The 27,212-nt window shown below is 45.1% G+C and overlaps 1 protein-coding gene across 1 annotated transcript; it reads left to right on the plus strand.

The window, feature by feature from the left end:
• The first annotated feature begins 21,766 nt into the window (after positions 1-21,766).
• Vamp8 (vesicle associated membrane protein 8) lies at positions 21,767-27,069 on the plus strand. Its single transcript, XM_036182031.1, has 3 exons — positions 21,767-21,997; positions 24,130-24,288; positions 26,669-27,069. Exons 1-3 carry the CDS (start codon positions 21,995-21,997, stop codon positions 26,810-26,812), a joined length of 306 nt encoding a protein of 101 aa, XP_036037924.1. The 5' UTR covers positions 21,767-21,994; the 3' UTR covers positions 26,813-27,069.
• Positions 27,070-27,212: the final 143 nt, after the last annotated feature.

Here is a 27,212-nt window from a genome sequence, read left to right on the forward strand (position 1 = left end):
ACACTCAGAAGGTGGAGCCAGGAGTATCCGTAGTTCAAGGTTGTCCTCAGATATATAGTAAGATCAGGACCTATATAAAAAGAGAAAACAAAACAAACAAGCAAACAAAACCAAAATTACATAACATACACATATACACATGTATGTTAACTTATTCAAATACAATTAAAGAGTTATTACATGTTTAGATAAATTACATCTGTAACGCAATAGGTCACTGGTCTAGTACGTGTGAGGCCTTGTGTTTGATCCAGCAAGTACTACAAACTTTTGTGGAAAATAAGTATATTTCAGACCCAACCATAAGGTTTTTGTAGTGGTTTAAAAGAAGATGGCCTATTGGTGAAATTATTAAGGCCACTCCACGTAGTTAAAAGGGAGGTTTATTGTGTGGGGTAGCTTACAAATGAAGGGGTAGGTTGTAGGGTCTGGCAAAGGTATAGCGCAGTCAGGCGGTGTTCTCTGGAGAACTCTGCTCGGTCTACCTCCTGCATCCAGCGTCCCAGAACCAAGAGAGAGCCCTCCTCTCGATCTTGGGTCTTCCGCTTCCTCCTCCGCCCCGCCTTGTGGGCGTGACCATTACGAAGCCTCAGTGGGGGTTGGAACTTCCAGGCCAATGCTGGGATGGCTATCCACTACAATGGCCCCCAAAGAGAGTGGCACTAATGGAAGATGTGGCCTTGTTGGAAGAAGTGTGTCACTGTGGGGGTGGGCTTTGAGGTCTCCTATGCTCAAGCTACACCCAGTGAGACAGACCACTTCCTGTTGCCTGCAATCTAAGATGTAGGACACTTAGCTACCTCTTCAGCACCATATCTGCCTGCACACCACTGTGTCCCACCATGATAATAATGGACTGAACCTCTGACCTGTAATTGAACCACTCCAATTAAATGTTTTCCTTTATGAGAGTTGCCATGGTCATGGTGTCTCTTCACAGTAATAGAAACTCCAATTAAGACAGAAGTTGATACCAGGAACTAGGACACTGCTGTGAAAGGCCTGACCATAATTTTGTTTGGAGGAATTTGGAGGAATTTCCTAACTGGGTTAGGAAAGCAGTGTATGTTGATATTTTATTTGTACTGAAATGTGATTTTATTTGTATGTTAAAAAATAAAGTTGCCTGGGGGTCAGAGCTAATAGCAAGCCATAGCAGAAGCTGGGCGGTGGTGGTGCATACCTTTAATCCCAGTACTTGGGAGGCAGAGCTAGGCGGATCTCTATGTGTTCAAGGATACAACCAGCATGGAGACACACGCCTTTAATCTTAATACCAACCATAGAAGACCTGGAGGTCTGTACAGACAGGCAGTGACAAGGAGGTCATGTGGCTGGGTTTACAACCAATGAGAAGGCAGAACAGAAAGTCAATAAAGGGACAGACACACAGGAAGTAGGTGTCTTGCTAAGGGGAAGGACAGCAGTGGCAGTGAAGGTAAGAAAGGGTTTTTAGCTCTTAGCTATTGCTCTGACCTCTTGGGCTTTTAACTCTGCAATTGGCTCTGTGTTTCTTATTTAATAAGACGGTTCATCTACAGCAGTGGAGTATTTTAAGCACTGCTTAATGGGCCATACTACGAGGAGCATGGGAAACAGTGGTGATAAGAGTGATTTGAGCTGGGCAGTGGTGGCACACACCTTTCATTCCAGCCCTCAGGAGGCAGAGGCAGACGGATCTCTGTGAGTTCAAGGCCAGCCTGGTCTACAAAGGGAGTTCCAGGACAGGCTCCAAAGCTACTCAGAGAAACCCTGTCTCAACAAACAAACAAATAAATAAAACAAAAGTGATTTGAACTGGGGGGGGAGGGGGCTGGCTCAAGAGGTTTCAAAGGAGAATAATTTTAGTATGTTGCCTAGAGATTTCTTAGTAACTGTTCTGTGGTTAATTGGTGAAGAATGTGGCTGCTTTTTACCCTTGTCCAAAGGTTTTTCTGAGGTGTTGCCTGTGAGTCAAGATACAAGGACTCTCAGCTCCTGCTCTAGGATCATGTTTGTCTGCCTGCATGCTGCCTCGCTTCCTGCCGTGACAATAATGGACTAAACCTCTAAACTTGTAAGCCACCTCAATTAAATGTTTTCTTTTGTAAGAGTTGCTGTGGTCATGGTGTCTCTTCACAGCAATAGAAACCCTGACTAAGACAGTCCTCCAGAGACAGGCCTCCTCACTTGGTGGAAGACCTGGTGTAAAATGAAGACAGTCCTTCCTCAGAGCTCAGGTAAGGGACTGGAGAGATGGTTCAGTGATTAAAAGCACTGGCTTCTCTTCCAGAGGACCTGGGTTTGATTCCCATATGGATGCTCACAACCACCTGTAACTTCAGTTCAAAGGGATCCAATGTCCTGGCCTGTTCAGGCATCAGGCACACACATGATACACACACATATATGCAGGTAAAACAGACACAGAAAAAAAATCTTATATTTAAAAAAAGTTTTGGCTAGACTTTTGAGCACATATCAAAATATGGAAAGGCCAGGTGACAAGCATAGAGTATGCCTCCAGAACAGATTACTAAGAAACTGGGGGTTGGGGATTTAGCTCAGTGGTAGAGTACTTGCCTAGCAAGCGCAAGGCCCTGGGTTCGATCCTCAGCTCAAAAAAAAAAAAAAAAGAAACTGGCCTCTGATCTGCTCTGTGGGATCTGGCCAGTGACCCTCTGGCAGTGTCCATCAGGTCCTGTTTATCTGTTTCATTGACAAGCTACAATTATGGGACCTGATAATATCCCATATCAAAGTGGTATAAATTTTTTGACAGTTCATTTCCCTACAGGATACTCCTTCAAATCACACAAAGTTGCATTTATAAGAAGAATTTGTCAGGCTAGGTAGTGGTGGCACATACCTTTAATCCCAGCACTCGGGAGGCAGAGGCAGGCGGATCTCTGAGTTCGAGGCCAGTCTTGTTTACAGAGAGAGTTCCAGTGCAGCCAGGGCTACACAGAGAAACCCTGTCTCAAAAAACAAAAGTATCATTCAGAGCCCTGGCAGCATTTGTCTTGACACTGTAAAGTCACAGTGTTTTTCTGTTTTAACTGTTTTTTTTTTAATTTAGGTATATATGTATGTGTGTGTCATGTGTATGCCATGTATGTGCCCACAGAAGCCAGAAGAGGGGATCAGATCCCCTGGGGCTAGATTTTCAGGTAGTTATTGATGCCCAGTGTGGGTGCTGGGACCTGAACTTAGGTTCTGGAAGAGCAGCCACTGCTCTTAACTGCTGAGCCACCTCTGCACCCTCACTTTAGCTATTTCTAAAGTCCCTTAATCCATTTGTTCACTGCTTTGTGAGCCAAACCCAGATGACCACCTAGTGGTGGGTGCAGGGGTCTCTAGAGCAGACAGTTAAGTACAGAATATTCCAGAATAGACTCAGAAACATGCCTTAAAGTCGGAACAACCTGAATTATAGGTGGAATGAGCTTTAAATCACCGTTCCTGTTTTAATCTTCTTGCCTGGATGTTCTCCTATGAACATCCTCATGTTTTTGCTTTTGTTAATCCCTGCTCATTCATTCCATGCTCATATGAGAAGACTTAGTTCTTCCAGCTTTGAACAAAAGCAGCTTTGAGGAACTGCAAGATAGTTACAAGAGAACAATTGCTCAAGATTCAGGGGGAAAAACTTTTTTTTAATGGAACAGAGGGTGGCTGGAGAGATGGTTCAGGGACTAAGAACACTTGCTGTTCTTAGAAAAGGCCATAATTTGGATCCCAGCATCCATGTCAGGTGGCTCACAGCTTCCTATAACTCAGGCTCTAGCGGATCTAAAGCCTTCTTCTGGCCCCCATAGGTACCTGAACTCATATTTACATACCCACACACAGAGATACACACATAATTTAAAAAATAAATAAATCTTTAAAAAATGGAACATGTATAGCAGGGTAAGAGGTCTGCAGAGCAAACATAGTATGTGAATTTGGATACCTCACCCTCATAAAAACCAGGCCTGATTCTGAAGCTCTGTGCTCCTGGTCCTGAGGGATGGAGACAGAAAGATGATAGCCAGGGATCACTGAAGCAATCACTAAGCAGTTCATCGAAAGACCCTGTCTCAAAAAGACCAGGTGGAGGCTGGAGAGATGGTGTTCAATGGTTAAGAGCACTTTATTACTGTTGCAGAAACCAAGATTTGATTCCTAGAAACTACATGATGGCTCACAACCATCTCTAACTTCAGTTCCAGAGGATCCCGACTCCCTCTTGTGTCCTCCTGAGACACTGCATGCACATAGTGTATAGACATTCATGCAGGTAAAACAAACACATACAATAAAAATAATAAATAAATAGCATACGCCTTTAATTCCAGAGCTCAGGAGGCAGAGGCAGGTGGAGCTATGTGAGTTCCAGGACAGCCAGGTCTGTTACACAGAGAAACCCTGCCTCAGAAAACCAAAATAGTAACAATAACAACAACAATAAGCTGTCCTTTTCTTTTTTTTAAAGCTCAGTTAGAAGATACCAGCCATTAACATCTGGGCTATGCCAACATGTACACATGTGCACACATATACACACACTGGAACATATGCATTATGTGGTCAATGTCGTCACTCTAACTTGGTTACAAGACAACCATTCCTCACTGCTCTGACAAGCTGAAGAAATAACCTGAGGGAGAGAGAAATAGTTGCTCAGCATCCATCAAAGGAAGTGACGTTACTCTGGCAGCATCCATTCTTGTCTAAGTCTTCCAATGTTAGAGATACGTGGTTACATGATGCACTTTATGCTCACAGATGATGTATCTGAAGTTGGTGTTGGGTTTATATCAGCAGAACAGAAAAATGCATTATTTTTGTGTCATGCAAATCAATGGAATGGCCTGATTTTGTTCTACAGACAGCAGAAATTAGAAATGAAACACTTTCGGTATTCCAAAACTGAGTATCAGAAGATTTTGTAATTTTTATTTAAATTGCTAAGAGGCTTGGTGCTATTGGCTAATCTGTCTTCCATCACACTGTGTCTTTGTTAGATTTCTATTGCTGTGATGAAACAGCATGACCACAGGCAACTCGGGGAGGAAAGGGTTGGTTTCAGCTTCCAGTTCCTCATCGCAGTCCATCACTGAGTGATGTCAGGGTGGGAACACAAGGCAGGAACCTGGAGGCAGGAACTGAAGCAGAGGTCCTGAAGGAGTGCTGATTACTGACTTGCTAGTTCCCGGTTGCTCAGCCTGCTTCCTCATAGAGCGCTGGATCACCTAGCCTGGGGTGGCACCACCCACGCTGAACTAGGCCTTCCCACATCAGCCATCCATCAAGAAAAATGCCCCTATAGGCTTGGGTAAATGACTCTAGATGGTGTCGAGTTGACAGAAGAGGTAGCCAGCACCCATTTCTTCTTCTAGCGCCTACAGGAACGGAGTAAACTCTCACTGGGCAGCTGATCAGCTAATAGCTCTGCTTGTACCTGGCTTATTTTTCTTCCATCAACCCCAAAAGTATATTTCCCACAAAACTCTGTGTTGTTTTATATACAGTTCTCTTACATTTTTGTTCAGTTAAACATAGCTACATTCTTATATTAGCTTCTTTATTCAATCTGTTTTGAAATGTTAGTTAAAAGATATGAAGGAAATATGGCCATATACATATTTAACTGGATAAGAGGAAAATCAATTTAATAGCTTTTTTAATCACTGTAGACTCTTCTCTAGTACCACACCTATCCATGCTGTACAAATGGTTTGTTTATTTATTGTATGTGTAGGGGGTGTGTGCTTGTCTGTATGTGTGAGTGTGAGAGCACTTGTTGAGGCCAGGGGACCACCTTAAGGTGCCGGTCTCCACCTTCCATCCTTAGACAGGTCTCTTTGCTGTAGCAAAAGCCAGGCTGTTTGGTTCGCAAGCATCCTGAGATTCTCCTGCCTCTGTTTCCAGTCTCCTCCTGAGAGCATGCTGGGATTACAGCTGCTTATTCCTTTTCATTCAGCATTTTTTTTTTTTTTTTTTTTTTTTTTTTTAGTTTTTCGAGACAGGGTTTCTCTGTGTAGCTTTGCACCTTTCCTGGAACTCACTTGGTAGCCCAGGCTGGCCTCGAACTCATAGGGATCCATCTTGGCTCTGCCTCCCGAGTGTTGGGATTAAAGGCGTGTGCCACCACCGCCCAGCTTCATTCAGCTTTTATGTTGATTCTGTGGAGCCCAGCTCAGGTCATCAGGCTTGCACAGCAAGTGATTTTACCCACCAAACCACCCCCAGCCCTTTTTATTTGTTTTGAATAGCACTGGAGGTTAGCAATCACAGCTTTCTGCTTTTTCAGCAAGCACTCTACCACTGAGCTATATCCTCAGCTTTTTTGAAACTTATTATTTTAAGACAGTGTTCCCATAAATTTCCTAGGCTGGCCTTGAATTCATTCTGTATCCTAGGCAGATATTGAACTTGTGATCTTCCTGCCTTAGTCTTCCAAGTGCTTTGAGGCATATACCACTATACCCAGCAAAGTAAATTGTCTTTGGTACTGAGGGACTCAACCTAGGACATTGCACATAATAGACAAATGCTTTCCTAGTGAGTCAAATCCCAGCTCATCAAGGACATTCATAATTTAAAATAGTATTATTATTACTTTTTTTGAAACAGGATCTCTCTATATAGCCCTGGCTGTCCTGAAACTTGCTATGTAGACTAGGCTAGCCTCAAATTCACAGAGATCTACCTGTCTCTGTCTTCTGAGTGCTGGAATTAAAAGCATGAGCCACCATGTTCTGCTGAAAATGGTATTATTAAAAAGTTGGCCATGGCTGCATATGGCAATAATCCTTGCACGTGTGAGACGAAAGCAGGGGTTGTTACATGATCCACGAAAGCCAAGTCTGCTTATGGAGTTTCATCATGAAACTCTGTCTCAAAAGTCCAAAACCAAGGAAAACAAAATGGTGCTTTTTAACAATTTCGAGCTGAGGGCTGGGCAGGATGTGACCTGAAGCACTGAGGAAGCAGGGGCAGGCAGATCTCTAGGAATTTGAGGATGATATCGTCTACATAGCATGTTCCAGGCAGCCAAGGCTACTTAGTGAGGCACAAACAAACAAAAAAGTTGCAAGCTGAGGGTGGAGAGATGGCTCAGTGGGAAGCCTGAAGACTTGAGTTTAGAGTCTCCAAACCCGTGTAAAACCCAGAAGGATGCATCTGTAATCCCAGTGATTTTAAGGAGAGACGGGAAACACAAATCAGAGAGCTCCTGGAAGCTTGCAGGGCCAGCTAATTCACCTGCCTAAGCAACAGTGAAAAGCAAGAGACCCTGTCAAATAAGATGGATATTAAGGACCAACATCTGAGATTGTCCTTTGACCTCCACATGCACACCATGGCATGTGCACACACACACACACACACACACACACACACACACACACACACACACACACATGACCAGACACAACTACACACCCACATTGCAATCTGGGGAGCTAGGGATGTAGCTCAGTTAGTAGAATGCTTGCTTAACGTGCATGAAACTCTGGGTTTCATGGGAGGTAGAGGCAGGAGAATTAAAAGTTCACAATCATCCTGGGTTACTTAATGAAACAGCCTGGGATATATAGCACCATTTTGAAAATTAATGAGGGCATACAAAGATGGCTCAGTAGTTACAGAGCACATATTACTCTGTCAGAGACCCAAAGTTCAATTCCCTGCACCCAAATTGGGCAGTTCACAACCACCTGTAACTCCAACACTGATGCTTCTGGTCTCCATGGACACGTGCACTAATGTGCACATTTCCATACACAGACACACAAACACAGACACACACAGATATACGCACGTACTAGTTAAAAGTAGAATAAAGGGGACTAGGGAGATAGTTCAGCAGTTAAGAGCACGAACTACTCTTCCAGATGGTCAGGGTTCAATTCTTAGCACCTACTTGGAAGCTCACAACTATCTGTAACTCCAGTTCTAGGGGATCCAAGACCCACTTCTGGCCTCTTTGGGCATCAGGTTCACATATGTTGCACAGATATACATTCAGGCAAAACACTTACACACACTTAAAATTTTAAAATAAATAAAAATAAAGTATTTTTTAAAAAATCAATATGGTGGCTGGAGATATAGGTCATCAGTTAAGAGTGCTTGCTTCAGCTGGATGGCAGTGGTGCACACCTTTAATCCCAGCACTCGGGATGCAGAGCCAGGTGGATCTCTGTGAGTTTGAGGCCAGCCTGGTCTACAGTGTGAGATCCAGGACAGACACCAAAACTATACAGAGAAACTGTCTCGAAAAAGACAAAACAAACAAACAAAAAAAGTGCTTGCTTCTCGGGGCTGGAGAGATGCCTCAGAGGTTAAGAGCACTGCTGCCCTTCCAGAGGTCCTGAGTTCAATTCCCAGCAACCACATGGTGGCTCACAACCATCTGTAATGAGATCTGGCGCCCTCTTCTGTATACATAATAAATAAATAAATAAATCTTTAACAACAACAAAAAGTGCTTGCTTCTCTTTCAGAGATCTCAAGTTTGATTCCCAGCACCCACACTGTGTCTGGTCTCTGAGGGTATCAGGGACACACACACATACACATAATCTAAAAGAAAAGGAAGGAAGGAAGGAAGGAAGGAAGGAAGGAAGGAGGGAGGGAGGGAAGGAAGGAAGGCAGGCAGGCTGGAAATATGACTTAGAACTTAGCATTTACTGCTCTACCAGAAGATCATAGTTTGGACCCAATACCTGTGTTGGAAGCTCACAAACACCTGCATCTCCAGCCCAGGCTACTACACCCAACAAAACTTTCAATCACTATAGACAGAGTGGACAAGATTTAAGATTTAAACAGATTTAAACAATACCTAGCCACAAATCCAGCCCTATAGAAAGCATTAGAAGGAAAAGTCCAACCTAAGAAAGTCAAATGCACCCATGAAAACACAGGCAATAGACAACCCCACAACAGCAAATCCCAAAGAAGGGAAACACACACACACACACACACACACACACACACAACCACCAAAAGATAACAGAATTAACAATCACTGGTCAATAACATCCTTTAATATCAATGGACTTAATTCACCTGTAAAAAGACACAGGCTAACAGAATGGATATGAAAACAGGATCCATCCTTCTGCTGCATACAAGAAACACACCTCAACTTCAAAGACAGACACTACCTCAGATAAAAGGCTGGGAAAAGACTTTCCAATCAACTGGACTTAAGAAGCAAGCTGATGTAGTTATCCTAATATTCAGCAAAATAGACTTCAAACTAAAATCAATCAAAAGAGATCGAGAAGGACATTACATATTCATCACAGGAAAATCCACCAAGATGAAGTCTCAATTCTGAACATTTATGCCTCAAATACAAGGGTACTCACTTATGTAAAAGAAACAACACTAGAGCTTAAATTGCATATCAAACCCCACATATTAATAGTGGGAGACTTCAACACCCTACTCTCACCAATGGACAGGTCTGACAGACAGAAACTTAAAAGAGAAATAAGGGATCTAACAGATGTTATGAGTCAAATGGACTTAATAGACATCTATAGAACATTCCACCCTAACACAAAAGAATATACCTTTTACTCAGCATACCATGGAACCTTCTCTAAAGTCAACCACATACTCAGTCACATAGCAAATCTCAACAGATACAAAAAAATTGGAATAACCTCCTGTATTTTATTGGACCACCATGGTTTAAAGTTAGATTTCAATACCAACAAAATTATAGAAAGCCTACAATCTCACAGAAACTACATAATGCTCAACTGAATCACCAATGGGTCAAGGAAGAAATAAAGAAAGAAATTAAAGTCTTCCTAGAGATCAATGAAAATGAATGAACAACATACCCAAACTTATGGGACACCATGAAAGCAGTGCTAAGAGGGAAATTCACAGCATTAAATGCCCACATAAAGAAGTTGGAGAAATCTCACACTAGTGACTTAACAGCACACCTGAAAGCTCTAGAACAAGAAGAAGCAAATTCACCCAGGAGGAACAGATGCCAGGAAATAGTGAAATTGAGAGCTAAAATCAATAAAATAGAAACAAAGAGAACAATACAAAGAATCAATGAAACAAAGAGTTGGTTCTTTGAGAAAATCAACAAGATAGACAAACTCCTATCCAAACTTAACCAAAAGGCAGAGAGAGAGCATCCAAATTAGCAAAATCAGAAATGAGAAGGGGGACATAACAACTAACATTGAGAAAATCCAGTGAATCATCAGGTCATACTTCAAAAACCTCTACTCCACAAAACTGGAAAATCTAAAAGAAATGGAAAATTTTCTGGATAGGTACCACATACCAAAATTAAGTCAAGACCAGGTAAACTATTTAAATAGACCAATAACCCCTAAGGAAATAGAGTCATTAAAAGTCTCTAAAAAACAAAACAAAACAAACAAACAAACAAACAAACAAACAAAAAACTCAGGGCCAAATGGTTTCAGCTCAGAATTCTACCAGAATTTCAAAGAAGAGCTAATTTCAATACTCTTCAAATTGTTCCACACAATAGAAACAGAAAAAAATTACCAAACTCTTTTATATGAGGCTACAGTTACCCTGATATCCAAACTACACAAAGATGCAACAAAGAAAGAGAATTATAGACTAGTCTCCCTCATGAACATTGATGCAAAAATGCTCAATAAAATATTGGCAAACCAAATCCATGAACACATCAAAAAACTTATCCACCATGATCAAGTAGGCTTCATCCCAGAGATGCAAGGATGGATCAACATATGAAAATTTGTCAATGTAATACACCATATAAACAAACAGAAAGAAGAAAAAAACACATGATCATCTCATTAGATGCTGGAAAAAGCCTTTGACAAAATCCAACACTGCTTCATGATAAAGGTCTTAGAGAGATCAGGAATACAAGGAACATGTCTAAACATAAAGGCAATTTACAGCAAGCCGACAGCCAACATCAAATTAAATGGACAGAAACTCAAAGCGATTCCACTAAAATCAGGAACAAGACAAGGCTGTCCCCTCTCCCCATACTTATTCAATATAGTACTTGAAGTTCTAGCTAGAGCAATAAGACAACAAAAGGAGATCAAGGGGATACAAATTGGAAAGGAAGAAGTAAAACTTTTGAGATTTGCAGATGATATGATAGTATATATAAGTGACCCAAATATTCTACCAGGGAACTCCTACAGCTGATAAACTCCTTCGGTAATGTGTCAGGATACAAAATTAACTCAAAAAAATCAGTAGCTCTCCTACATACAAATGATAAACGGGCCAAGAAAGAAATCAGAGAAACAAACACCTGCATCTTCAGCTCTAAGGGATCTGATGCCCTCTTCTGGTCTCCAAGAGTACACAGGCATGCAAAGAAATAAAATCTCACTATGTAGGTATGACCTTCTTGGAATACATTCCATAGTCCAGGCTGTCCTTGAATTCACAGTGACCCACCTGCATCTGCCTCCCAAGCACTGGAATTTAAGCGCCATCAGTCTTGGCCTTAAAAATAAATCATTTAAAAAGTTTAAATAAATAAATGTAAAATTAATAAAACAAACAGACAAAAAATTTCAAGTCAGACATGTAATCCCAGCACTTGAGAGGTAGAAGCAGGAGGATGAAGAATTCAAGGTCATTCTTAGCAGAATAGAAAGTTTGGAGCTAGTCTAGGCTACATGTGACATTGTCTCCAAAAAAAAAAAAAAAACAAAACAAAAAAACAAAACAAAAACCATAAAATGAATAAATGAACACATAAGTCAATAGCTAACTATTATAAATGTGGGACAGTAAGGAATATGAATGGATACCATTCCAGTTTGCTGCCTCTGTCTTCCTTCTTGCTGTTGCCAGCATCACCATTGCGAATGTCAACATGGCAGTGTTATTGTAGCTGTTGTCCTGGAAGTCCCCAGGAGCTCTGAGCCACACTGAGCACCACTGCTGGCAGATGTAGACATAAAAGCAGGGGTTACTGGGGCCAGATGTGTTTGGCAACTGGAATCACTAGGTCAATAGTGTTCCTGCTGTTGAGGACATGTCCACTGCTAGGTTATCCTAACAGGCAAGGCAGGTCACATCACTTTGGAAGCTACAGACCTATAAGAGATGGGTCTCTCAACCACTATCAAACTGTGACTCCACAGGCAAAATATCTGTACACAGAAAATAAAAAATAAAAACCTGTGGCCCAATGGGAGTTAGTGCACCTTGGAAAGTTTGTACTGACTCTTCTAGGACCATGCACAGAGATGGTTCTGGGTAGTGTAGCTCAGTGGTAAAGGACTTGCCCAACATGCATGAGGCTCCAAGTTTAATCCTCAGAAGTACCCAACCACCCAAAGTTAATTCCACCAAGTTTAACCTTCTGGTCCGTTACTTACAAGTGGCTCGCTCTTGTAATCCCAGTACTTAGCAGGTAGAGGCAGGAGGGTAAGGAGTTCAAGGCTATCCTTGGCTACATATTGAATTGGAGACCAGCCTGGACTATATGAGGCTCTGTCTAAAAAGCAAAGGGGGAAGGGAGGATGAGGACAAGAACAATATCAATAGACTGGAGGGATGGAGAGTGGAGTTGAGTAGAAGTGTGTACTTAGCAAGCATGAAGTCCTAGCTCAATGCACAGGACTACTAATGATAACAATAACTGTGGTGGTTTGATAAGAATGCCCCCAGAGGCTCATAGATTTGGATGTGTGGTTCCCAGTGGGTAGACTCTTGGCAACAATTAAGAGGTGTGTCCTTACTGGAGGAGGCGAGTTCAAAAGCCCATGCCAGGCTCAGCGTTTCTGCTTGCTACTTGAGAATCTGTATGTAAAGCTCTCTCACTACCTCTCCAGCACCATGCCTGCCTGCCACCATGCGGACTCCCCACCACGATGACAACAGACTAAACCTCTGAAGCTGTAAGCAAGCCCCCAATTAAATGCTTTCCTTTGTAAGAGTCGCCGTGGTTATGGAGTCTCTTCACAGCGACAGAACACGGACTAAGACAATACAAAGGCTGACAGTATGATGGCTCAGGGCCTGCTTCCAAGCCTAATGACCTGAGTTTGATCCTTGGGACCCACTTGGTGAAAGGCGCACGCGCGCACGCGCGCACACACACACACACACACACACACACACACACACACACACGAATGTAAAAAAAAAATTAATGGTATGGAAATAATAGGCAACTTCTGTAACCATCTACTTAATAGGAGTGAAGATCTGCTAAAGAGAGACACCTGTGCCCTTCCCTAGGCTATCAGACTATTGGTTCAAAAGAATTAAAATTTCTCCAGGATTCCCAAGCTAGAGTAAGGGACAGGCTGAAGTCTGGTGTCAGCCAGGAAGAAGCTGCCTCCCAGGAGAGATTTCACAGAATTCTGACTCCTTATCAGAGTACACTGCGGGCCAGACTTGAGTAGAGGCAGTGAGGGGTCCATGATGGGGGTTGGGGGAGTGCATACTGACCAAGACTGCTCAGTCTGTATGCTGTCTTGCCCTCTATTGGAATCTGAACCTCAGGTCAGCACACTAAAGGTGGACTTGGGGTCACTTGACCTCTTTATTTGTTCCTCTCTCCAATGTGGACACATTGGATCCATCTCCTTCTTTCTGTTTCTATTACTTGTCTCTTTAACTGATGTACTGGGGATTGGAGGCCAAGCCTAGCTTGTGGGTGCTTTTAGAGCCCAGGCTTTGACCCTAAGAACTCTAGTGGTACCTCTATTGTGACGTAGGAAATCATAAACATTAAATAAATTCTATAGGAGCACAGGGGGAAATGAACTAGGCGTAGAAAATCAAGAAAGTTCCTGTTTGTTTGTTTTGAATTTGGGCTGGTGGTGCAGCTCAGCTGCTCGAGTGATTCCCTAACTCACCTTATTCGCTCTAACTTTAACATCCAAACAGTGAATGAGTTGTCTTAAGGGGACGCTAAGTCATATAATACAGAATGAGGACACAGCCCCTGCCACATGCCAAGGAAAATTAAATCATTAAAACTAATATTTTTTTTCCAGACAGGGCCTTACTAAGCAGCCCAGGCTAGCCCGGTATTTATTTATCTTTCCACTTGAGGCTTCTGAGAGCTGAGATCGCAAGTGTGCACCACCACTCTTGTGTCAGGCCTTTCTCTCTTTTTAAGTTTGAGATGTGGTCTTTCTATGTTGCCCAGGCCGACTTCAGCTTCCTAAGCTGGATGACAGGTGCGATGCCACTACCCACGTCTAGCAATTACGCTGTTTTTAAAGTGGATTTGGCAGATTGCAAAAGGCCTGCATGAAGACTTGCTAAAGGTTAAACCACAGAATGTTCCAATAGGCTTGGGTAAACAACTGAAGCCGGTATTTGCTGGTCTTCAACATTTCTCAGCAGGAGTACCCTCGATAACTAACAGGAAGGTTTGCAATTTAGGATGCCTGCCCAAGCAATGACTGCCTCCCAAAGCCACTCTGGAAATCCCCAGTTAAAAGCAAAGCAAAAGAAGCCCCTGCTTTTGCCTCATGCACTGTTTTAGGGTGCTCTGGTGCAGTATGCCCAAACAGCTCCCAGATAAATGCTACCTGGCTTCAGCGTTTTGTGAGGTTCTGTGTCTGTCTATTTTTTTTTGTTGTTGTTGTTGTTGTTTGTTTTTTCAGATGGTCTCAGTATGTAGTCTTGGTCGGCCAGGAGCTTACTATGTAAACCAGGCTGTCCTTAAATTCAGAGATCCATCTTTAAAAAAAATAAAAAAAAATTTTTTTTTTAACTAGTACTGTGTTTCAGAATTTAAATATAAACCAGGCATGGTGCCCCATGCTGGTAAACCTAGGACTGGCAAGGTTGAGGCAGGCAGATCATCATAAATTCAAGGCTAAGGGGCTGGAGAGATGGTTAAGAGCACAGGCTGCTCTTGCAGAGGTCCTGAGTTCAAGTCCCAGCAACCACATGGTGGCTCACAACCATCCATAATGAGATCTGGTGCCCTCTTCTGGCCTGCAGACATACATGCAGGCAGAACATTGTATACATAATAAATAAGTCTTTAAAAAAATAAAAATAAAATAAATTCAAGGCTAACTAAGATTATATAGCCAAATACAGTTTCAAACAACAATAAATAAAAAGGAGAAGTCTTGGAGGAGCAGAATGTGTATACAGCTACATGCACACATGTGAAAAAGGAAATTGATAGAGATGAGGGAGGAAGAAGCAAATTCAGTCCCGTGGGGAATTCCAGAAATAAAGAAATATGAAAAGAATGAAGAAGCCCTTCAGCAGAAATGAGTGTTTGAGGACAGGCATGGGTAGGGCTGAGCACACTGCTTGAGAAGCTTGGGGAAGTGGGCGGACACCCAGGAAGTCTGCCTTTAACCCGGAGGCAAGGTGAATTTACTCAAGTCTGTTTGGGGAACCCAGCAAGTAGTCTCTAAAGGAATGGATGGGACCAGAAAGGTAGGTTTGGAAATGGATGGAGTTGTCTAGAGCAAAGACCATGTTCTATCCATTGGGAAGCTGGAGTTGGTCGAAAGAAGAGAGTGAGCATACAAAATGACCAAGAATTAATGAAGGGATGGACAACCCCAGGCATGGCACTGGGGTCAAACCCAAGACTTGGCCTGCGCTAGAAAAACAGCCACAGAGCTATGCCCAAGCCCTGGCTTCTATGCTTGCTTCTTTTTGTTGTTTGTTGGCTCACACTGTAGCCCAGGTTAGCTCTCCTGCCTTACCACTGCCCCCTCCAATGTGGGCTTTATAGGCATGTGTCACCATACCCTGCACCAGCCGCCTTGTTTTTATTTTGTTTGAATTTCTCCCCAAGATAGTTTTATTTTTAAATACCAGACAAAAAACAAGGCTAGCCTACAAAACAACTAGACAAAGGAAGCATGCAAAGTATGAAAGTGGTCCTAAATGTGACAGACCCACCACACATTTCTCCTGAACAACAGGCCTTCCTGAACCAAAATCACACGGGGCATTTAACTTGTCGTCCAAAGGAGACTAAGCTCCCTGGCTCTCCCCAAGCCCGGCATCTAGACTGAAGTATGACTGTTTGGTTGAATTTGTTTGTTTTTGAGACCAAGACCTTTTTTTCAAGACAGGGTTTCTCTGTGTGGCTTTGCGCCTTTCCTGGAACTCACTCTGTAGCCCAGGCTGGCCTCCAACTCAAAGTGACCCTGTCCCCTATTGCTCAACTGCTAGAATTGCATGCGTGAACCATCACATCCAACTTTGTTCGTTTGTTTCTTAAGTGATGAAGTCTTGATGTGTAACCCGGCCGGCGGAAAACCAGTTGTCCTTTAGGCGGTAATATTCCCCTTCCCTATTTTCTCACTCCATTTTCCCCCTTTCTTCTCACTTGCTCTTTTCTCATTTGTTCTGCTTTTTTTTTTTTTTTTTTTTAGACAGAGTCTGGCTATAGCTCTATAGCTGAGGCTAGCCCTGAACTCCTGATACTATTGCCTCTGCCTCTCCAGTACTAAGAGTACAGGAATTTGCGACCATGCCTGACTATTTTGTTTTTGTTTGTGGCCTCAAGCTCATTGTGTAGCCCAGGCTGGCCTCAGACTCACAGTAATCCATCCTCCTGCTTGGCCCTCCCACACTGGGATCACAGGCTTGAGCCACGTGCTCAGCATAAGAAGTGATTTTGCAGCCGGGCGGTGGTGGCGCACACCTGTAATCCCAGCACTCGGGAAGCAGAGCTAGGTGGATCTCTGTGAGTTCGAGGCCAGCCTGGTCTACAGAGCTAGTCCAGGACAGGCTCCAAAGCTACAGAGAAACCCTGTCTCGAAAAACCAAGAAGAAAAAAGAAAAAAAAAGTGATTTTGCAGGCTGCAGAGATGGCTCAGAGGTTAAGAGCACTGACTGTTCTTCCAGAGGACCTGAGTTCAATTCCCAGCAACCACATGGTGGCTCACAACCATCTGTAATGAGATCTGGCGCCCTCTTCTGGCCTGCAGGAATCTATGCAAGCAGAACACTGTAAACATAATAAATAAATAAATAAATAAATAAATAAATAAATAAATAAATATTAAAAAGAAGAAGTGATTTTGCAAGCAGTCTTCATTCTCCCCTTCCTATTTGCAGAACCAGAAACTGAAAGCTCCAGAAGGAGAGTGAGGTTTCCCAGCCTCCCAAGGCTTCCGTTCACTAGAGACTGAAGCCATCCTTAAAGCACGGCTTCCCTAGCCTGACCTATGGCCTGCTGCCCTCATTCCTTCCAAAGTTGCTGTCACTCAGGGTGAGTTCCCTCTCCCCGGGTAGGTATTGTGAGCCTGTAATCCCAGCACCAGTGGGGTGAAGACAACAGGATCATTCTCAGCTGCATAGTGTGCTCCATGCCAGTCAGACTACCTAAGACCTGGTCTCAAGGAGGGAAAAAAAAAAAAAAAATCACACCTTAGCAAGAGGCACAGAAAAGTTACTGAAGCAGAGCACCCTCTTCCTTCTAGAAACAAAAGCCCACAGAAAACAATCTCAACAGGCTACACCCAGTCAGCCCAGAGTCTGGGGAGTTCTAAGTTCAGTGGGAGGTAAGGGGGGAGGGAGGGAGGGAGGAAGGTAAGGGAGAGAAAGGGAGGGAGGGAGGGAAGGAGGGAGGGAGGGAGGGAGGGAGGAGAAAGGCAAGGAGGAAGGGAGGGAGGCAAGGGGGAAGGAAGGGAGGGAGGCAGGAACACTTGGGCATTTGGCTGTGGTGATCTATTGTGTACCTAATAAAATTTGCCTGAAGATCAGAGGACAGAACAAGCCACTAGATTAAACACAGACACCAAGTAGTGGTGGCACACACCTTTAATCCTAGCAGTAGGGAAGCAGAGATCCATCTGGATCTCTGAGTTCAAAGCCACCCTGGACTACATGAGATTGACACAGTCTAGGAAAGAAACAGAACCAGGCAGTGGTGGCACACACCTTTAATCCCAGCACTTGAGATCTCATGCCTTTGCTTGGGAAGCCACACACCTTTAATCCCAGCACTAGGAAGGAAGTGATATGGTTGGGTGGAGAAAATTTTTTAAGGCGTGAGGAGACAGGAACTGAAGTTTCTCAGGCTGTGAAGTCCTGCAGGTGAGACGTGGCAGTGGCTTGTTCCTTTGTCTCTCTGATCTTTTAGCATTTACCCCCAAATCTGGCTCTGGGTTTTTTATTAAAAGACCATTTTTAGGAATTCATGTTACATTTGGCTCACAACTATAATCCCCAAAATTTAAGACTCTGAGGAGGGAAGATCACTGTGAGTTTCAGGTCAGCCTGGATGACATATCATATTTCAGGCTACTTGAGTTACATTATGAAACTCTGTCTGGAAAATATAAAATTTAAAAAAAAAAATCCAAAAGAGAGGACTGGAGAGGTTGCTCACAGTTGAGAGTACAAACTGCCCTAAATTCAGTTGGCCACACCCACATCAGGTGGCTCACAACAGTCCCAGGGATTCCAGTGCCTTCTAAGTCTTTAAAATTAATGAAACGAGGTGTGACTTGACAGTAGGTTCTTACCTAGCATGCACCTGACCCTGGGTTCAAATGACCCTGACCCCAGCACCCATCTCCAAGGAAAAAAGAATGAAGTTTTTATTAGTTGTGCAGTTTAGTTTTTTCTTTTCTTTTTTTCTTTTTTCTTTTTTTTTTTTTTTTTGAGCTGAGGATCAAACCCAGGGCCTCGAGCTTGCTAGGCAAATGCTCTACCACTGAGCTAAATCCCCAACCCACAGTTTAGTTTTTTCAACTAGTCAAACAAAAACTGTAAAAGAGACTGGAGGTGTAGCTCAGATGGTCCTCAGCTGGCGCTGTGGGAAGCATTAGATTCGGACCCAGCACCATATGAAAGCAAGTTTGGCAGTACATGTGTATCTTTCTATTAATTGAGTGCATCCAAAAATTTCATTTCAACATGCCATCAGTTGGTTGGTTGATTGATGGATTGATTGGTTAATTGATTGATTAAAAACATGGTCTGCCTATGTAGCCCGAGGTAGCCTTGAATGTGATTGCCCCAGCCTCAGATCCCTGAATTCTGGGATTACATGTATGGAACAGCACACTAGGCTATAAAATATTAATGAAATTTATGAAAGTAGCATTTTTAGACTAAGTTTTTGAAATTCGACATGCAATTTATAGCCTCAGTTTTCTAGCCATATTGTGAATGCTCAATGGCCACATGTAGTCAACGTTGTATTGGACAGTACAAGTAGAGAACAAGGATTTGGGGGTGGGAGGTCTTGGGACAGAACCTAGGACTCCAAATGTTCTAGGTAAATACTCTGTTACTGAGAGATCCATCCCCACCTTTTTTTTCTTTTTTTTTCAGATGGGGGGTGGGGGGGTGTCTCTCTATGTAGTCCTGGCTGTTCTGGAACTCACATTGTAGACCAGCAAGCCTCAAACTCACTGATATCCTCCTGCCTCTGCTTCCCAAGTTCTGGGATTAAAGGCATTTGCAACCATACCCAGCCTAGGTGGGTTATATCTTGTAGACACCCTTACAGTTTAAGATGACTCTTTTAAAATACAATTCTTCCTTTTAAAAAAATATTTAATTTAATTTAACTTTTATTATTTTTGACACTCTCACCACGTAGCCCTAGCTGGCCTGGAACTGGATAAGAACACCAGGCCAGCATCAGACTCACAGAACTCCACTTGCTTATTACTTATTACTTTAACTGTGTATCTCTCTCTCTCTCCCTCTGTCTCTCTCTGTCTCTCTGTGTGTGTGTGTGTGTGTGTGTGTGTGTGTGTGTGTGTGTGTGCATAAGTATAGGATCTGCTGGGGCCAGAAGAGGGCATAAAATCCCTTGGAGCTAGAGTTACAAGTAACAAGCTGCCTGATATGGAAATCAAATGTGGGTCCTCTGGAAGAATAGCACATGCTTTTAATGGAAGGGCCATCTCTCCAGGCCCCAGTCCTTCCTTTGTGACCACTTGAATCCTGCCTCTTGATGAGAGTATCGAAGCACCCTAAAGACCTCATCTAGAACTGACATTCTCCTCACCTCTTGGCCTTTGGCTAAAATCAGGTGTAGAACTGACATTCTCTGTTGTAATCTCACTCCTGTTTGTTCTAGATTTTTCTTTTGCTTTACCGGCAAAGAAAGAGGTTGTGCAATTTTAAGGCGTTACGAGGGAGCTGGAGAGATAGCTCAGCAGCTGAGAACAGACATTACTCTTGTAAGGGATCTTTCTCTGTCCCACCTGCCAGCTCCCAAATAATGACACAAAGACTTATTATTTATGAAAGCTTGGCCTATAGCTTAGGCTTGTTCCTAACTAGCTCTTATAACTTAAATTAACCCATTTATATTAATCTACACTCCATCACATGTCATTACCTCTCCTCCATCTTGCACCTCTTGTTTCCTCTCTATGTCTCCTGGCTCTCCTGTGTGCCTAGATTCCTCCTCCTCTTCCTTTCCCCCCCCCCCCCCGAAAGTCCTGCCTATACTTCCCACCTAGCTATTGGCCATTCAGCTTTTTATTACAACCATCACAGCAATACTTCTTCACACAGTGTACAAATCCCACAGCATACCCTTGCAGAGAGAGTTCAGTTCCCAGCACCCACACCAGACAGCTCACAACTGCCTTTAACTCACCAGGGAACCTGACACCTCTGACCTCAGGCATAAACACACATACACACACACACACACACACACACACACACACACACAATTAGAAATAATAAAAACAATCCTTTAAAAAATCTCTTTAAAAAGTGTTACTAGTTGCTTTGATTTAGTTCTGTAAAGCTAACAGTGCAGTGTTTGGGGATGCAGTTCGTCCATGAGTCCCTGAGCATGCACAAGGGAAAACACAAAAGTTTCTCAAAATGATACAGGGATTCTAAATTTATTAAAGCCTTTTATTCCCCCTTAGGCTCTTATTTGTTGGAGGAGCTAAGATTTCCTCCTTGGCGTTGTTATTTCTTCTGGGGTGGGAAAGAATGTCTGTTCTCTTGGTGCCCTGTTATTGTTCGGTCTTGACAAACTCCATCCGGAGAAGAGCAGATTTTCTCTGGCGGAGAGCCACATGCGGTGGAAAAACCCTTCACCCCGGGCCCCCTCCTAATCCACTGGACAAATCTGTGACAACTGACCAGGGTCACCAACCCCCATGGTGACCTTTGGAGGGAACTCGAGAAGGGAAGGAGGGGCTGGTGAGTGAGCTACCACTTCCTGACTATCTTCTGTCCTGCGGACACTGCTAAGGTGCCCTGCCCTGCCCTCCTCCCCACTGCCTAAGGTCAGCCTCAGCACCTGAAAAACCCTGGGAGGAGGGCCAAGATTCCCCCAAGGCCAACTTGGGACTTACCTAGAGAGTTTAAAGATTTTAATTATGGGCATGTGTGTGTATATGCACGTGTGTGTATGCGCATGTGTGTTCACATACCCACAGAGGCCAGAAGAGGGCACCCAGTCCCCCCCCCCCCCCCCCCCAGCAGCAGATGTGGGTGCAGGGAACTGAACTTCCATCCCCTGTAAGAGCAGCAGGTGCTCTTAACTGCTGACCCATCTCTCCAGCCCTGTTTTCTGGGAATTTTAGTGCTTTCTTCTCACTCAGGATGGCCCTGGGGAACAAAGGTTGCCCAGCGAGATATTTTCACCCTGACGTTCGTTTCTGTCTGAACAAGGCTAGTTTAAGTCCCTGAAGACTAGAATTACTTCTCTGAAGCATAAAAACGAGAGGTCACGGGTTTCTGAAAACTTAGGAGAGTTGGTTGATCCTTTCTTTTCACCTTCTGGACGACTTAGATGCTCCCCCCCCCCCCCCCCCCCGCCCCCGCCCCGAGTGAGTGTTCTGTTGCTTTAAGCTTAAGCTTTTGTTTGGGAGGAGACTGGGAGGGCAGCAGAGAGCGGACGCCTACCTGGAGAAACCTGCAGTTAGGTGTGGCTGGAGCTGGAGAGGCTGGAGTCGCGGGATGGGCAGGAGGCGGGCAGAAAGTTGGAGTAAGCAGGAAGTGAAGCTGTGGCTGCCTTGAGTGGAAACAGACTAGGCGAGTTCTGCTTTGAGAGGCCCAAGTGCTCCGAGACATGGTGAGTGGCGTGGGGACTAGGAAAAGGGAGATTTGGGGGGCTACGAGAGGGGGATTGGGCCTGGGGGTTGCTTGTGTCGAGAGAAGTAAGTTGGCGACAGTCAGAGGGCTGGCCCTATTGGGCCAGCGCTGCCTCTGTCTCTTTACTTTTGACAACTCGTCCACAAATAGCTCTGCACTCCCGGCCAGGGGTTCCTGACACTTCTCCACCGCCTTCCTCCCGTGACCTCGGAGCTGGATCCGATCGGGGTTTCGGTGGGGGCTGGGGGGCCCGAATTCCAAGCCAAGCTGCTGCGCCGCCGCGCCCTCCCCCTCCTCCGCCTCCTCCAGCTGGGCCTGAGCCCGGTGTTGTGACATTACCGGGCCACAAGTGCCCCTGCTTTTTTGGAGCTCAGATTCCAGCCCAGCGGGCTGGAGTTCTCCTCCTTAGCCTCGCACTGTATATATGCAGACACCCACAGGATCTGCCTGGCCACCAAAGCCCCTTCTTTAGAAACATTAGCAACAGCGCCTGGGTGTAAAGCAGCCAGACGTCGGTTCTCCCTGACAATCTAGTTTCAGCCCACAGCCGTGGCTGGTACCTGAGGCCCCCTGGGTCACTAAGGGAGGAGTCCAGCCTTTTCCCTCCGAGTTCAAAAGCCTTATCTAGAGGCCTCCTGAATAGAGAGACCGCAGCAGGGAGGACTTTCAATATCTACATCAGCAGGCGGTGGTGTGTGGCCTACACCAGGCGCTGAACTCGGGGGAAGCAGAAGGTGCGGTCCAACGGCACATGATGCCTTCTGGGGGCCACAGCCACTGAACCGCAGTTACACTGCGCAGCAGGCCGGAACCAGAACAACTCACCAACAGCTGTCTGGAGAGGCACTTGGATTGGGCCAGGCAAGGGTGCTCTGCTGGCCAGCTCTCACACTTTTAGTGAGAACCCACTAGGATCGGGAAGAGGGTGGCGTGGAGACCGGTTAACAGGACTCGGCTGTGCATTGCTGAGGGAAACTGAAAGGCAAGCTGTGTCATCTCCCTGACCTTTGTGGAGAGTGGAAATAGGGACAGGTGTGTGTGTGTGTGTGTGTGTGTGTGTGTGTGTGTGTGTGTGTGTGTTGATTTTCCTTGTCAGGGACCCTGAAAATCCCCCCAAAGAAGGCGGATGACAGTCCAGAATAAAATCTCATCTTCTGGGACTTAAAAACACACTTATGTGGCCACCAAAATGGCTTGGCAGGTAAAGGCGCCTGCCATGCAAGCCTGCCGGGCTGAATTCAAGATCCTCCCACTTCCATCCGCTGCCACTGCAGAAGACAATCCGCTCGGAAAGTTTCCCTCTGACCTCCACATGAATGTTGTGGTTGTATGCATATTCCCCACCCCACACCCACTGATAGATCATACACATATATTGCACTTAGGCAGGATTGGGAGTGTGGCTCAGTTGGTAGAATGTTTGCCTGGCATGCATGAAGCTCTGGGATACATCCCCGGCAGCTCATAAACCAGGAGTGGTGGTGCACACCTGTAATCTCAGCACAGGGTAAATACAGACTGGAGGGTCGGTTGTTCAAGGTCATCCTATTTAGGAAGGAAGTTTGAGGCCTTCCTAGGCTCTATGAGACCCTGTCTCAAATAAATAAGTAAATAAATAAAGCTGGTGAGGTAGCTCAGTGGGTAAATGCTTACCACATAAGAATGGAGGTTTGAGTTGGATCCCCAGACCCATATTAAAAAAAAAAAAAAAATCCAGGTGTGATGGCCACAAGCACTAGGTGTGATGCATTGGGATGGTGGAGATAGGCTGGTCCCTGGGGCTTGCTGGCTGAGAGCCCCAGGCCAACGGGGGAGACCCAGCCCCTGAGGAAAAAAAAAAAAAAGAAGAAGAAGCAAGGTAGAAGGCTCCTGTGGAATAACACCTGACCACCCGAAGTGGATCGCTGGCCCTCCATGCCAGTTGCGCGCGCGCACGCGCGCACGCACACACACACACACACACACACACACACACACACACGTGAACACAGACAAAGAACATTCTCTTTGTAAAGTATTAGAAATGGCTAACATCGACTTTAGCTCTTCCAACCTCCTCTGGCCTCTTGGATCCGCGCCGCCTGGTCTAATTAACCCTGTATTGCCATCCAGGAGGAAGCCAGTGGGGGTGCCGGAAATGACCGAGTTAGGAACCTGCAGAGTGAGGTGGAGGGAGTCAAGAATATCATGACCCAGAATGTGGAAAGAATCTTGGCCCGAGGGGAAAACTTGGACCATCTCCGAAACAAGACCGAGGACTTGGAAGCCACGGTGAGATGGGGGACAAACTGGGACTAGAGGGAGAGATCTCACCGGGGAGGGGAGAGTTTCAGTGGGGGGGCTGGGGGAGCAAAATGAGCAGAAGGGATGGCAGACTGCCATGTCTTCTGGCCTCTTGCCTATTCAGGGGACTGTTGAGTCCCCTCTTCTGGTTCCTTGCTACTCCGCTGGTTGGTACAGAGCCCAGTGAGTGGGTCCATTTGGGCTTGGGTGGGGGTCCACCTACAGAGCCATTTCTGAGACAGCTCAGTCGACTGCTGCATTCTTAGGCTTCTTCAGGGCACGAAGCTGATTCTTCTTTTGAAGCCCTTGACAGTCATTTGGAGTTGATGTCCCCAGGGCAAAGCTCTGAGCACTGGGGAAGTGGTCCTTGGCTTTCAGCATTTTCCACGAGTTTTTCGGCTGGGAGTGGGAAAACAGAGATTTGCTGAGTCTGTTTAAGAGCAAGATCCTGGAAAGGCGCAAAGCTACACAGAGAGACCCTGTCTGGAAAAAAACAACAAAACAAAACAACAACACACTGAGAAGAGCAGTGAAATTCTTGGACCCCAGGATCCCTCTGCCTGCCACAGGCCAGAATAATATCTCCTACACATCTTGCTTAGGCCAGCTGCTCAGGGAGGAAGGAAGTCCGGCATCAGCCAAGGCTGGAGCCTCACTTTCTGCATGCTGTAGAGAACTCTGGCTTTCTGGGCCCCATGTGTAATCATGGAATCCAGTGCCTCCTGCAGCATAAGCTGGGTACACAGAGACTTAGTGTCTGTAAGCAAACTTGGGGGAGCAGGAGGCATTTTCTTACTCTCTCAACTTTCTGTAGTGCCCCATTCTTCCTCCAGTTTCCACAGTCCCTAGAAGACAAAGTGTCATAGAGACAGATGTGCCCATCTGGAGCACATTCCTGTACCCTTCAGCCTGTGGGTCTGCTCTCCAAAGGCCAGATGGCTCTGCCTACCAAACAAACCTGGATTGTGAGCATATGTAAAACACCCCTCAGTGTGCAGGCCAGTGGGGGAGGGGGGCAGGCAAAAAAAGAAGGGAGGCTGGGTATGGCTCAGGTGGTGGAGTTCTTGACTAGAATTCATGAAACCCTGGGTTCAGTCTCTGACAACATATAAACCGAGTATTGTGGTACATGCCTGTAATCCCAGCTCTTGGAAGGTAGCAGCAAGAGCATCAGAAGTTCAAAGCCAGGCCATCAAGATGTCTCAGAGGGTAGAGGCACTTGCTGCCGAGCCTAAGGACTTGAGTTCCGTACCTGGGATGCACGTGTTTGGTCGAAGGATACACTCTTAAAAGTTCAAGGTCATCCTTTTCTGCATAGGAATAGAGGCCAGTCTTTGCTATATGAGATCCTGGCTAGAAAGAAAGGAAAAGGAAGGAAGGGAGGAAGTCCCAGCCCCTGCTATGCTCAAAGGGATGCCCACCAGCTCAAGAATTCTAACCCTGAACTCTTGGCTTACAGCTTGTTGTGGAAAGGGATTTCTCTTGGTAGGAGGGTAGTGCACTGTGGCACTCAGTAGGCAGAGACAGACAGATCTCCAAAGTTCCAGGCCAGTCAGGGATACATAGTAAGACTCTGTCTCAAAAGTTAAAAACAAAACAGACAGACAAACAAAACCCAGAGAAATAGCTCCAGGGGTAAAGACTCTTACCATCATGCTGATTCCATGAGTTCAATCCCCAGGACACACAGAATGGAAAATGAGGACGGTTCCTGTGATGTCCTCTGCCCACCACATGAGCAGTGTGGTGCATATGGCAACACAGAGACACAAGTCAATGTTATAAAAATATTTTAGCAGCTGGGTGGTGGTGGTGCACGCCTGTAATCCCAGCACTCAGGAGGCAGAGGCAGGTGGATCTCTGTGAGTTCGAGGCCAGCCTGGTCTACAGAGCTAGTCCAGGACAGGCTCCAAAGCTACAGAGAAATCCTGTCTCGAAAAAAAAATTTTTTTTAAAGCCTTTCCATTCCTATAGCTGGACATGGTGAAGTACACCTTCAATCCCAGCACTCGGGAGGCAGAGGCAGGAAGATCTTCTGAGTTTGAGGCCAGCCTGGTCTACAAAGCAAGTTCCAGGACAGTCAGGGCTGTTACACAGAGAAACCCTGTTTCAACAAAACAAAACAAAAGCAAAGCAAAACAAAACAAACAAACAAACAAAAATCTTTCCATTCCTATTGTAACAGAAAAGATTTATTTGTTTGTTTATTTATTTTGAGGTAGCTCTACCCTAGCTCCAGCATCTGTGTTTCAGGTCCTTACTTCAATTTACAATGTAAACATCTACACTATGGCACGTGGGACTTCATCTGTACTCTTGTTCTGAAAGAAGGACTCACTGGGTCACTACTTTATCTTGTCCCTAACAGTCTGAACACTTCAAGACAACATCGCAGAAGGTGGCCCGGAAGTTCTGGTGGAAGAATGTGAAGATGATTGTCATCATCTGTGTGATTGTTCTTATCATCGTCATCCTCATTGTGCTCTTTGCCACCGGCACCATCCCCACTTAGAGGCCTTCTCATCCCACCCTACTCTTCAGGGGCAACCCTCCCTAATGTGTGCCAAGAGGGGCCCTCTCCTGTCCTCCTCCACAGAAATGCTGCTTGGTCCCCGTGAGGGCCTTCTGCTACATCTGCTCCAGAAGCACCTTGATCCCCTGGGAGGAGAGAGCTGGACTGTGGCTGCATCTCAGGGGTCCTGAGAGTGGGTAAGAGAGATCCAGAGGACCCTGCCGGTGGCTGGCGGGCAATAAAGACCTTTCAGTGTCCCTAAGTGTATAAGCACGTTCCTCCTTCCTCTTTTGCCCTTCGCCCTTCGGTTTCTCTTCCTGAGGACCCCCACCGGATTGGTTTCTCCCAATCTAGGACCAAGATGGTGCAAAGATAGAGAACACAGAGGAAAGATGGCAGC

This window comes from Onychomys torridus, chromosome 3, assembly GCF_903995425.1.
Source record: "Onychomys torridus chromosome 3, mOncTor1.1, whole genome shotgun sequence".
Taxonomy (NCBI): domain Eukaryota; kingdom Metazoa; phylum Chordata; class Mammalia; order Rodentia; family Cricetidae; genus Onychomys; species Onychomys torridus.

Coding starts and splice junctions, on each gene's coding strand:
- Vamp8 (XM_036182031.1), top strand. Junction 24,289..26,668: donor CCGAGGACTTGGAAGCCACG/GTGAGATGGGGG, acceptor TGTCCCTAACAG/TCTGAACACTTCAAGACAAC.